This window comes from Myotis brandtii, unplaced genomic scaffold (assembly GCF_000412655.1).
Source record: "Myotis brandtii unplaced genomic scaffold, ASM41265v1 scaffold194, whole genome shotgun sequence".
Lineage (NCBI taxonomy): Eukaryota > Metazoa > Chordata > Mammalia > Chiroptera > Vespertilionidae > Myotis > Myotis brandtii.
Window position 1 is genome coordinate 1,828,420 of NW_005357232.1, and position 13,271 is coordinate 1,841,690.

Sequence of the window (13,271 nt, forward strand, 5' to 3'; positions counted from 1 at the left end):
GGGATCAAATCTGCAAGCCAGGCATATGCCCTTGACTAGAATTGAACCTGGGACCCTTCAGTCTGCATCCGTGACTGGCCAGGGTGAGCCCAATTCTTTGACAATCATGATTTACCTAATACCACAGCTTTCAAAAGATAAATCAGTGTATTAGTACATTTGAAAAAGAAACTGTCAATGTAGGAGATAAATTTTACTCATGAACATTTCTGACCACTGAGATCAGAGGGAAGGTAAAAAGTCAGATTTTTACTTTGTGTCAAAAGCTGTTTCAAAGAACATTGAGGTGTGCCTCTTAGCAGCAGTTATAAGTGGGAAATCATTCAAGTGTTAGAATTATTAAATATGGGGGGAAACTGCTTCTATAAACATGCTCCTTCCTTTGCCAAACTGAGCTGAATACCTCTGTGGGGCCTATGGGCAAGGGCTTAATGTTTAAGTTGGTCACTGCTCAGTCTCTTACCCTCCCAAAAGGTGGCATTTTACCCGTCGGATGAAAATATACTCCCCCTTGTTTTCCTAACAGCTTAATCTATACAGTATTGCTAATTTCCATGTCATTGAGCAATAGATTATTATCATGAAACTAAAGTGAAAAGTATCAGAATGAGGAAAATGAGGACATCAGTGGTTCAATCACTTAAAAACAGTAAAATGTAGTCTTTGGGGACTTATCTTAAATCTGAGCAGAATATTTTGACAAGTAGAACACTTAGAAGCACATACCTTGTGAATACACTAGACTAGCTTTAAAATGTATTGTTTTTAGGCACAAGGTGGAAATTTTAAACAAGTTTTGGTACCTAAGAGAAGTATTTGAGAGCATACTAAATAGCTGGACAGACATAATTTTTTAAAATGTCACACACACACACAGGTCTGGGGAACCCAGGCTCTAAGGAAACTCAGTGGTAAGTCAGTCTCCTCTCTGACCCTTCCTTACTTGCAATCAGTGGTCAAGGACTACAGATTTTACACGGCAGTGTCTTCAATGTTTCTTCCCTTCTAGTCCCACTGCCCTAATTCAGACCTTCATTTCTCCCTTGTGTGGACAATGATGTTTCCTAAACTACTTTCCTCGACTCCAATCTTTCTCTAACTCATACTTCATAATGCCACCAGATAGGAACCTAAATTACAGGTGTTTTCTTCTCAGTGACACTGGAATTGCAAATGGGTTACTGTGACCTTCAAGGCCCTCCAAAATGTTTGCAATTTAATTTTCCAGCTGGATCTAGTTGTTCACTTCATGCTTCGGGCCCACCGTGCATGGCCTGTGTGCAAAAGTTGGCTTGGCCCTTAGCACTCCCCTATGCCGACACTTCCCTGAGACACTTCCCTGAGAACCGGGAGTTCCCATCACAAAACGGAATTAGGATTCCGCCTGGTCAGTGCTGTGGAACAAAGTTAACACACCTTCAAAAGTTCAATAATTAGCTATCAGCCAAGTCCTATCCATTCATTCACACATTTATTCAATGCATACTACATTTTGTGTTAAAGATGAACAAGACAATTCCTATCCTCCAGAGATTCAAAACACAGTGTGAAAAATAGATGTGTAAACATGTAATTATAAGTGTTAAGTGTTATCAAATGAACAAAGTGCTATAGAAATATACTTGTGAAGCATGTTATACGTACTATTTTCAGGGGTTATAATTTAAAAGCAGTAAGCAATACTTTGGAAATAATCATAAGCATTGTATCCTTTAAATGGTCTGTTAAGCAATGCCTTCAAATTTTTAAAAACATTACCACATTCATATCTTTCCATGTTGAATGTGAAGGGTAAAGATCTTTAGAATGATCACATTAAAGGGGCAACAAATATTAATCTTTGTGGTAATTCCTGCATATATATGTTAACTTTTTAAAAGAGTTTTATGTCTGTTTCATAAATGAACAGAACTTTACATGGTCTAATTTTGTTTTATAAACCCAATACAATTTATATCTTTTTTTCCTGGTAATGTTTCCCATTTCATGTGCTGTGCATCAATCTTTGAGCTCAACTTTCCCGTACTTTCTAACTTTAGAAGCTAGAAGACTGAGCTGCCTTTGTAGTCTTTCTGTACACTTTTTTAAAAAATATATATTTTATTGATTTTTTACAGAGAAGAAGGGAGAGGGAAAAGAGAGGGATAGAGAGTTAGAAACATCGATGAGAGAGAAACATCGATCACCTGCCTCCTGCACACTCCCCACTGGGTATGTGCCCGCAACCAAGGTACATGCCCCTGACCGGAATTGAACCTGGGACCCTTGAGTCCACAGGCCGACGCTCTATCCACTGAGCCAAACCAGCCAGGGCCTTTCTGTACACTTTTGAGGGAGATGTGAAATTATGCCACTGCCATGTGTGTACTCCCAACATGGACAGTAAAAGTGGCAAATTATGTGCTATGCTCTCTGTAGGGTGTGTTCAACTCTCATGTGTGAGGACAATCCTAGAGCTGGTTCTATTCTAAGAGAGGAGTGGGGCTCCTAGAGATGGCATATTCATTCTGGTAAGGAAGGGTGAGTATAAAATCTTTTTTTCCCTTTGGGCTTGGGGCCTATGCCATATATATTCATAGGTCTTGGGGAAAAAGTCAATCTGAATGTTTAAACCTTTCAGTATTTTGTGCTTCCCTGTAGCTCACTATTAATTTGGATATGTCAGCTATAAAAATAAAAACATAATATGGTAATTAGACCAGACATCCTTCCGGATGACCTTCCGGATGAAGCCCGGGCTGCAAGGGAAGCCCGGGTCCTGGGTGCCTGCCTGCGGCTGGAGGGAAGCCCGGGTCCCAGATGCCAGAGGGAAGCTGGTGCCGGCAGCCGGGGTAAGAAAGGCCTGCTCTTGCATGAATTTCGTGCATCAGGCCTCTAGTTTCCAATAATAATCCAGAAGTGATCCTTCTAATCAAATACGTATTGTTTAATAGACTGGAGGATCTTCTTTAAAAGCACTAGTTTTAATCACATTACTTTTATAATGCTTCCTGCCCTGAAGTTAGGTAGTCACCAAGTTTCAGACCTCAGGCCTCTGATAGTCTCAGTGTTCTTACCCATTCTGTGTTTTAACTACCTCTTCCACACAGACTCTTCCAGTTGTGGCAAGTCTAAGTCCTACATCTTGGAAGGCTTACCTGATATTTCTAGCTGTGTATCCTGTTATGACTTTAAATTCACATTTCCCCCCCAAATATGCTCCCCTTCAGATTTTATTTCTATCAATGGTAGTATCATTTTCCTTACCAGAAACTGGACTCACTCTTGCTCTATGTCTCTCCACATATTAATTATCAATATTTGTCAACTTCTCTTTTCTACTGTCTCCTGCGTAATCTTTCCTATTCTCATTCTCATGTCCTTAGGGCAGGATCTCACTTCACACCTAATATTGTCTTATTCTTAGTCTCCCTTTTCATTTACCTCTCAGGACAATATTAGAAAAATCTCCTAAATAGTACTTGAACAAGTCACTTTCATGTTCAAATGCTTTCAATAGCATTTAAACTTTAGATACTTTAAACTTCTGGGTATAGCATTTAAGGTCCTCTATAACCCAACTACTTTCACTTCTTTAACCAAATACCCTGAACATTCTGTCCTGTATATATTAGATAAAAAAAAAAAAAAGATTATGATTTGAAGGACTTGTTCTTTTGTTAACCAAGTTATGTAATAGAATCAGAATCAGAGAGAAGAGATAAATGATGGGGCAAGGTCTCACCTAAGGCATCTAACACTATGACACTCTCTTGTAAGATCAGGTCTATTATTCACAATAATATATTAACAAGAATGAAACTAGAAGAATAACCTGCCTAGAGATTACATAATGAAGGCAATTAGAATGGGAAAACTTATGGTAGATTGTTGTAGGAAAAGGCATAAAATCTCTATGACATTTCCTAGAAAGATACATTCAAAAAATAATTCTAAAAGTACAAAGAGCTCTGTAATTATGTAGTACAACCAACAAATCTTAAATTGGACAAGTGAAGGCTAAAGGAATTATGTGACTTATCCACACTTAGCTACTTCATAGATAGTTTCTGAAACAAAATAACTGCTAATATTTACTGATGTTTTACCACGTGCTAGGTAGGTGACAAGTACTTGACTGGTGTTATATCATTTAATCATTGCCTTAGCCCTTAGTACTTTAATAAACCTCATTTTACATTGAAGGAAGTAAATCGCTAAAACTATATTTTTGATCTTTAGGATTCACTGCTCACTTTTGTTGTATAGTTTGCTTTTCTCTTCGTCTGGAAAAATTTCTCTTCTGTTCCTCACTCTAATACCCAATTTAAGACTTTGGAAAGGTTGATGCTATACCTAGAACAATTTTAATATAATTTCACCAGTGACTTATGCTCTATGACAATATGAATTATTTTATATAATTTTTCAGAAAGTTTTAGAAAAATATTACTAAAAATTTAGTAGCCTTAGCAATTTTGTTCACTTTTACATTTTGGTTTTATCTAATATGCCACGACTTAAAAACAAACAAACAACCATACACAAAACATCCAGCCCTCAGAAAAGGCAGGTGTTATAGATAATCACCCCGAAGACGGAAATACAATGAACTCGGGATCATTTATCTGAAACATGTTGATGTGACAAATAAGATATTTATCAACACATTATTTCTTATTTTCCTTGGAAAAGAGAGAAGAATGAATGAATGAGTGAATAAATGCTAGAGTTGAAGAATTAGACAATACAGACTAGTCTTTCAAAAAGTCCAGTGCTAACGTAAAGAGAAAGGCAGGGTGGCAAATCGAGGCGCCTGTTTGCTTAGTATGGGGGAGAAATGTAAACACATATGAGCTGAGGGAAGGAGTCTGTAAAGAGCGAAGGATTAAAGAGACACAGGGGATAACTGACAGAACAAGGTCTCAGAAGAAGCCTTTGTTTTACAAGACAGCACATTCAGAGTGACAGGATGGACTATTATCCAGGCTCACTTATCATGCCATGAGAATGACTTAAATTTGAGAAACTGGGTAATGTACAACAAAAGCACCCCTTTAAAAAATTATGAGCCTATAGTACAATATTTGGAATCACAATTTTTAAAGAAGTAGGTAATCTCTTACATAGAACTATGTTCATTCATCTCTGAATTATTAATTATCTCATATATAGGAGATCAATGAGTAAACTGTTATATAATGAAGAATCCTAGAATAAAATAACATTTAGTTATTTTTAAAAGATACTTATACTTACTACAGATTGAAAATACTCGGGAGAGATGCCTTCCAATTCAAGGATTTTATCCTCAAGTTTTTTAATTCTCTGATAAATGTCTCTTGGCACAGGACCACCTAAATACATTTAAGAACATTCTGAGATACTATTGAACAATTCTTACAATTTTTATTCTTAAAATACCATGCAAAGATACTTATGCATAGGAATGGGAAATATTTAAGAAAATAAATGAACAAGAGTACATTCGAATGAAATTTTTAGTTCACATTTTCCTATTATACACTATGGGATATATTATCCTACTATACCTCTCCCCAAGCCCCATTTATGCTTCCTATATTACTAGGAGTTTTATTTATGTTAAATTCATTTTACAAGATATTGAATAGTTCCTGTATAGAACAATTTGTATTTCTGAAATGCATATTTATAACTGACAATTCAATTTAGTGGTTGCAATATCCCATATCACTTTCTTCCATTTATATTTTTCTCTATATGCCATATTTTCTCCTTTAACCTAGAACTGCACTAAAGATAAACTTTTTAATATTTCTTAACTAATGAATTTTCTAGGGCGGGGGATGGTAAAATAATGTTACTCAAATTTCAAGGCTAAGATTTTATCCTAAATCCTTTCATTTCTCAGCACCTCCACTGCAACCATTCTGGTCCAGACCACCACGATTTCTCCCTGGATCATTACCACATCCAAACTGATCTACTTGCTTCTGCCTTGCTCCCCTCCCATACAGTCCATTCTCAACACAGTCTATTCTCACACACCCTCCGTCACAGCCAGTAATTTTTTTAAAATATAAGTTAGATAGTGTCACTTCTCTGCTCAAAACCTTCCATACCTTCACATCTTACTCAGACTAAAAGCCAAAGCCTTTACAGTAGTCTACAGGTCCTACACAATTTGGACATTCTCGCCAAACTCTTATCATTCCAGTCACTTGATTCTTTTCTTCTGTTACTCAACTAGGCCAAGTACTCTGTTTCAGCACTTGTGGTTCCCTCTACCACCATATTTACAAAGCCTGCTCTCACCACCTTCAGGTCTTGGCTCAAGTTACCTTATTTCTACAGCCTTCTTTGTCCCTGGAAGATTCACTCTTTCTCTTTTAACTCCATCAGGAAATACTCCAGCTAGACTGAACTCAGAAAGTCCCTGAACCATATTTTGTGCCTCGGTGTTTTTTGCTGATGCTGTTCCTTTTTGGAATCCTTTGCTCCTGAGTGCTGAAAAATTCCTACTAACCCTTCAAGGATTCAAGTGTCCCTTTAACAGGGACACCATCCCTCGACCTCCCCTGAGAGAACTGAACACTAACTTTGTGTCCCTACTGTACAATGCACATATCTGAAAAGGTAAAATGAACAATCGTTCCTTCAACAAACACTTGAATGCTTGCTTTGTGTCAGACACTGCACTAGGTAAACAATGAACCTAATTAACAGTGTGCTCTCAGGGACCTTACTATCTAGCAGGGGAGATAGGGAGTACCAGGTGCTATGAGACTATACAGTAAAGCAGCGGTCGCCAACTGGTGGTCCGCGGACCACTGGTGGTCCATGAGGTCCGAAAGGTTGGCGACTGCTGCAATAAAGGGTAATCCACACCAGAGTGGGATCAGGAAGGAAAGCAGGGGCAGAAGAAAAAGCCTGGGTAAAAGCCCTAGCACAGCAAAATGACTGGAAAGCATGGGAAGCCCAGAAATGTAGCTGAAACTATAAATGTAGTTCATGCTATTTAAAATTACCACCCCTACCCATCTGAATTTCCTTTCCCTTCTCTTGTCAAGCTGCTTTTATCTATAGCCCTTCTCTCCTAGTTTAGCATATAATTTATATACCAGAACTTTTGTTCACATGTATTCTCAGTGCCCAGAGCAGTACCTGACTTATAGTAGGAACTTAATAGCTATTTGTGGAATGAATGAATAAGTACTAAGTATGTGTGTGTGTGTGTGTGTATATATATATATATCTATATCAGAAAACCATTAAAGAATTTTTAGTTGGGGAGTAGCAAGATCAGATCTGAGCTTTAAAAAAAACAATTGGGCCAAAAGGGAGAAAATTGGTCTCAAGGAGAAAGTCCAGTGGCAAAACAACCAGTTAACATCCTTCCACTAGTCTAAGACAAAGAACATGGACTTCCTAGAGTAGTAGCTGGGGAGACAGACAGAAGGGGGTAGATTTAAGAGATATTCTGAAGACAGAATCAACAAAATCTGGTGACTAAATGAGGAGAGGACTCAGGCTTTGCAACCAATTTAGGTTTGATTTCCAGCTGTCACTTACTATCTTGGGCATGCTGTTTGAACTCTCTGAACTTCACTTTATTTATCTAACAACAATAACAGCACCAACACCTCACAAGAGTACTGTTAATACTGAGTTGACATATACATATTTTTAGAGTGACTAGCACTTAATATTACTCATTAAACGTTAGTTCACTTTCTCTATGGCATTTATTTATTTATTAGTGGCCCAGTGTGCGGATTTGTGCACATTGAAAGGAAATTAATTAGAATAAATATTTTAATATTGCTAGTTCCCTTTCTCTATAATAGAAGTGTCAACCAAATATGATCAACAATGACAGATGGAAACACACGCGTGCGACTAGCACCAGCGAGAGCTTTATATGTATTGCACATGCATGAGTCAACTTAGCCTTTTATAGATATAGAATAAACTTGCTTAATTAGACCTGCTTTCTGATTTAGCTAAACTTTTTCCAGCCCTTTTTCAGCAAACAGCAGTAAATATCAACATGAAGCACATTATTATTGTAGATCATGCAGGGAGAACAAAGGGTAAAATATTTAACTGCAGCAGTGTTTGACTATATTCTGTGCAGTGAGAAAACCTGAAGTCATTTTCAAGGTCCACCATTTCTTACTTCTTTTCAGTTGGGTCAAGTTTCTAAGCTTTCTAAATCTCTACCTATTCCAGGACTTCTGTGAGGATCAAATGAGATGAGGCATGGGAAAACACTTCACAGACATTTGGTTAAAGTGTAAAATGTTTGCACCTGGGTTGAAGAAACTCCAAGGAGGCTGGTTGCTAGGGAGAGGAAGCCGGGCGTTGCTATGTGACATCATTACCCGGTGCCCACAGTGACCATTTCTGGGCTGGGCTGGGCTGTGGGCTGCATTTTGCACCATGGGGTCTCAGCAGCGTGGGCTGCGATTTGGTGGGCTGTTGCTCCAGGGTGGTGGTGGGGCCTGTGTCCTACTTGGGGAAAGCCAAGTGTTGCTTTGTTGGCGCCAGGTCCGCGCTACCGTTACTTTGTAAATGGGCAATGCGCGTCATGGCAGCTCTGCGTTGGGCATCTGCCCCCTCGTGGTCAGTGAGTGTCATAGCAACTGGTTGGACGGTCAGAGGCACACTTAGCATATTAGCCTTTTATATATATAGATATGCTCATCCTCACTGCAAGTTCCTTGAGGACTAGGATTACACTTATCAATACTTTGTACCTAGCACAGTGGATGATAAGAATGAGTAGTGGTCACGGTAAGTTATGAATTTGGCAGCAGGAAAAAGACTACATTAGTTTTCATCTCTGATTTTAATAAACTGAGAGTGTCAGGGTGTATATGGAACCTGCTCCCATTCTACAAACTCTCTCAAATTGGTGAAAAGTGGAAGGCAGAAAAGAGCAAAACACACGAACTATATAAATTCCTTGAAAACAGGGACTATGTTTTATTTTTTCATTTTTGCACCAACCAGAAGAATGATTTGGTGGTGTTAATGTTTTTACTGATTTCAGATACAGAGGAAGGGAGAGAACACAGAGAGAAAACCATCAATATTGATCACTTGCCTCCTGCATGCATCCCAACTGGGAATCAAACTGGAAACCTGGCCATGTGCTTTGACCAGGAATCGAACGGGATGACGCTCATCCAAATGAGCCACACCAGCAAGGTCCAGAACAATGTCTTGTACATGACAGGTGCTCAGTGAAAATTTGGTGACTAAACGAACTGGAATTCCTTTAGCCACTTGCAAAGGTACGTTATGGGGCACTGCCCAGCACTCTGCTTACCTGCCTGCAATCGCAAATGAGCCTCAATATTTTGTAGCCGTTCTTCTACAGCCTGATTACCACAATCTCGGAGCATGCTGCTTGGTTTATGACCTGACCCTTGAATTCCTTCAGGTCGAGTCTGTGGTCCATATGTATTCACAACTCTAGAAACTAAGTTAAGAAACTTTTGAGCCTATTACAATTACATTTCAAAAATCAGAAATTTTTTCTCCCAAACAGTACTTTATAAATATATTTTTCATAAAGACCATCTAATCACAAACCCAAGTATGAAGAAAGGCAGGATTATTTGTTTTGTTTTAAAATAAAATTTAGATAGGAAAGTGATTTTTATTCCATAAGCCTCTGTCAGTGATAAAGATATGTAGTGGATACTTACCTTTTACATGACTTTTAAATCCGGGGTAAGGGGTAAAAACGGCATCAGTTCTTGCACAACTATTTTCTAAGGAGAATGTAAATGAGTGTAAGTATACTCTTAACTTCAAATGTAGGAGATTTTGACAAACTTCAAATAATTCATATTACTTAACATATTATTCATAATAAGAAAATATAATTTTATCACATACAGGATAACATTTAGTGATCTTTGCCCTCTAAAATTTATAATATCTAATCTTATCCAATTTTCAGATTTATATACATAGAAAAGTCCTCAACATTCAGTAGCATAATATTTTTAATGAATACCAATATCCCTAAAAACCATCTGAGCCCTTGAAGGAAAAAATTTATATAGTCTAGAGAATATTTTAATTCTACGCCAAAGAGGCATTATTTACTTTATTTCAACATAAAAATAGAACTCCTTATTTTTCCTGAAATGTTTTTAAAAAACACAGCATTTTTTATATTACTTACAGATTAAATCAGTGAACACCTAACAAAAAAGATTAATAATACACTTAACACATTTTTATTTCAGAATTACACACAAAAATACCTTGAAACCTTAATGCATACTTTTCCACTTTACCTAGATTTCCAATGTTCATTTAAAAAATCCCTATCACAAAAGCCATCTACCTTTTTCCAGACTGCCCCTTTCAAAAAAGTACAATTTTAGGAAAGATAACTTGTCAAAATGTATTCCCACTTTTTTCTAAGGTGAAGAGTATAGTTTCTTTCAAATTAGATATCAACAAATAAATTAAAAAACAAGGGGAACTATTGGAAAGATGTTAGCATAATATGTAAACATTTCAAAAATTATAAAATGTTTTAAATTATATGAGGTAAATCCATTCACTGCAGTACATTCCCTGAAAAAAAAATTCCCTTATTTTATAATAAAACGAATGGTAAAGAGATACTGAAAGAAAATTCTTTTTCCCCATGAAATTTGATTTTTAAAAAAATATCACTATTTATATAACTAAGTCAAATTGAGAAGTATTAAAAGGAACACACTAACACATTATAATAATACATTTGTATTTTTTCAGTCTCAGTTTTCTTAATAGTTCTGCTGATAAATCAAACTCTGCGAATAAAATGCCAAATTCACTTACCTTTTATATATAGGTACTAAATATTTATCTTTTGTTTTTGTTTTTGTTTTGAGACACCTCAAAATATGTTTAAAGGGCCATCACTTCTCCATTCCCTTTCTACCATTTCATGGGACTAAGGGTTAAAAAAAGAAGCAATCATCCATTTTGGAGCTATATTCTAAATATATAGATTAAATGACCCATCGGACAGAAATTCAGCCTGGTGTGAAGATAGTGCTAGTCACTCTCCACAGCAATTCTTGCTAGCACTATTTTGAGCCAGCAAGGAATTGAATGGACCAAGGAATCCTGCTGAGCATTTCAATTCTTGTCAATTTCTATCCCCTGGTGGTTTATAATAATAGAGTTAGCAGGGAGAAGAGAGGAATAACATTAGTGACACATGTGCTTGCTCCCTCAACAAACCCTTTCTTATGGGTTGCTTGCAGTTGAACTGTAGTACCTGAGATTTTGTCACTGTTGCACCTGTTTTGAGAAACAAGAAAATATAACAAACCTAGAGATATGAACATACAATGTTAATAGTAGAAAATGCTGAATTTAGGACCCAACTTGAGACTGTATTATTTCATTAAGAGAATCAGTGTACCAATGTGATAAAAGTCAATTCTAGGTTCATCTGACAATTCTATATTCAGAATAATTAGTCATGATATTAGAGGCAACAAGAAAAATGCTCATTCCAATTAGGAACTCTTCTCCATAATTTTTATAAGACTACTTGTCTGATTATCACTGTGATGCCTGAGTAATCTATGCCAGAGCTTTACAATATTTTGTATTCTGCAGCATACCTACAGATCTGTAAATATATTATAGCATCAACTGGGGATGAAAAGGAGAATCCGATGAAAATAGCAAATTTATATGCGCACTATGAAAGAAAAGGACAACTTGGTTTTATCATGACATAAAACATTTCTGACAGCTCAGAAATAGTGAGAAAACTGCTCCCTCTTGAGGATTATTAACTTTACTAAGTTTACTTAATGTAAGTTCATATCATAATTTCATAAGCACATTTACAGGCATGAAATTTATATAGCTTAGTTCCTTCTTACTAGTGAGAGCGAACAACCCTGTTACCCACACTTCATCTTCATTTCCTAAAACATTTCACCTGTGGTAAACATTAGCCTTTTATTATGTTAGCATTTATTTGACTTTTGTGTAAATGAAACTATTTTGCAATATAGTCTATTATTATACAGAAGGAAATTCTGCTGCCTTAGTTTCTAAATAAACCGCTGAAATAAATTGCATTAGTAATGTTATTCATTTTTAAAAACAAATGAAAGATCAGAGCAACTGTAAAAACTGTTCTTAAATTCCTATGAAAATTATTCTTCTAGGTGGTTACCTTGATTACAATCAATAACATTGCAAAATTCCCTGACGTTGTTTTCATTGATTTCAGCTTGCTTTCTTTCAATAAATGCAGATATTCGTCTGTCAATCTACAAACAATAAGTATGCATGTTTAAACAATTCAAACATAACAATATTTAAAAAATAATACTCCCCCCCAAAAAAGAAAACTTCTTACTTCTGCTTTTCCAGCCTTTATTTGAACTACTTCTGGATCAAAATGGATCTGTGTCTTTTTCACATCTCCTAAATCACAATCTTTGTGCTTTTCTTCCTCCTGTAGGTCTCCAATGGGAAATTTGCCATCTACTTCATTTTTGTTCCTTGTTTCTGCTTTTCCTATCTCTTCAACAACAGTTGTATTCTCCTCTTTAATCAGAGGCTGAAGTTTTGCTAAAAAGGGCTGAGAAGAACACAATTGCATCTGCTGGGGTTCAAACTGATCAAAATTAATTATACATTTAATATATTTATATAAATTTCTGCTACATAAATGCAGTATTTAATATCAATTAGCTAAATATAAAAAGTTGGCATATCAGAATACATAGATCTGACCATATTTGTTGTTCTCTACTATTGTGACCATTATCATATATTATAAATCTGTTTTTTTAAAAAGAGAGAAAGAAAGAAAACCTGAGGAAATTTAAATTTTTCTTTGAGGGAATCACTCTGTCACTCATCTTTTATTTTGTGCCAAATCAAAGCCTCAGCCTTTGGCACCAATGCCACTTAATTAACATGTCATTCAAATGCCTCCTCAGAACACTAGGCTTAGTATTTTTCCTCCTTAACACGAGACCCAGTGCTCTCACTCAGCAAAGCCCTGCATTATCACTATATCACTGGAGATTCTCCACTTGAAACTGCAGTTGGCCAAAGTGAATGAGAGAGCACAGACATGAAACTCATAGGTGTTATGCTGAGTGAACATCCAGGCTTTTCTTGACATAGCAAGATATCTTCTTGGGTCATGAAATCAAATTTTTACAAAGAAAGTGAACAAAGAAAAAAACCTACCAAGATTCATAGCTGAAAAGAGACAGATGCCTATCTCTACACTAGAGGGGGGCCAGGGGGGGGGG

The 13,271-nt window shown here is 36.5% G+C and overlaps 1 protein-coding gene across 7 annotated transcripts in view; it reads right to left on the bottom strand.

The window, feature by feature from the left end:
• Window positions 1-13,271, bottom strand: part of MBIP (MAP3K12 binding inhibitory protein 1) — a 21,387-nt gene that overhangs the window by 3,503 nt on the left and 4,613 nt on the right. For 2 of the 7 annotated variants that reach the window (XM_014538611.1, XM_014538609.1), the window contains exons 3-6: window positions 12,362-12,622; window positions 12,176-12,272; window positions 9,678-9,743; window positions 9,296-9,448 (exon numbers count right to left, since the gene is read on the bottom strand). In XM_014538611.1, the coding sequence (XP_014394097.1) occupies window positions 9,296-9,448; window positions 9,678-9,743; window positions 12,176-12,272; window positions 12,362-12,622 (577 nt within the window). Of the gene's footprint in view, window positions 1-5,238; window positions 5,337-9,295; window positions 9,449-9,677; window positions 9,744-12,175; window positions 12,273-12,361; window positions 12,623-13,271 lie in introns of all 7 variants that reach the window. The other 5 variants (XM_005864973.2, XM_014538606.1, XM_014538607.1 and 2 more) reach the window with 5 other exon arrangements.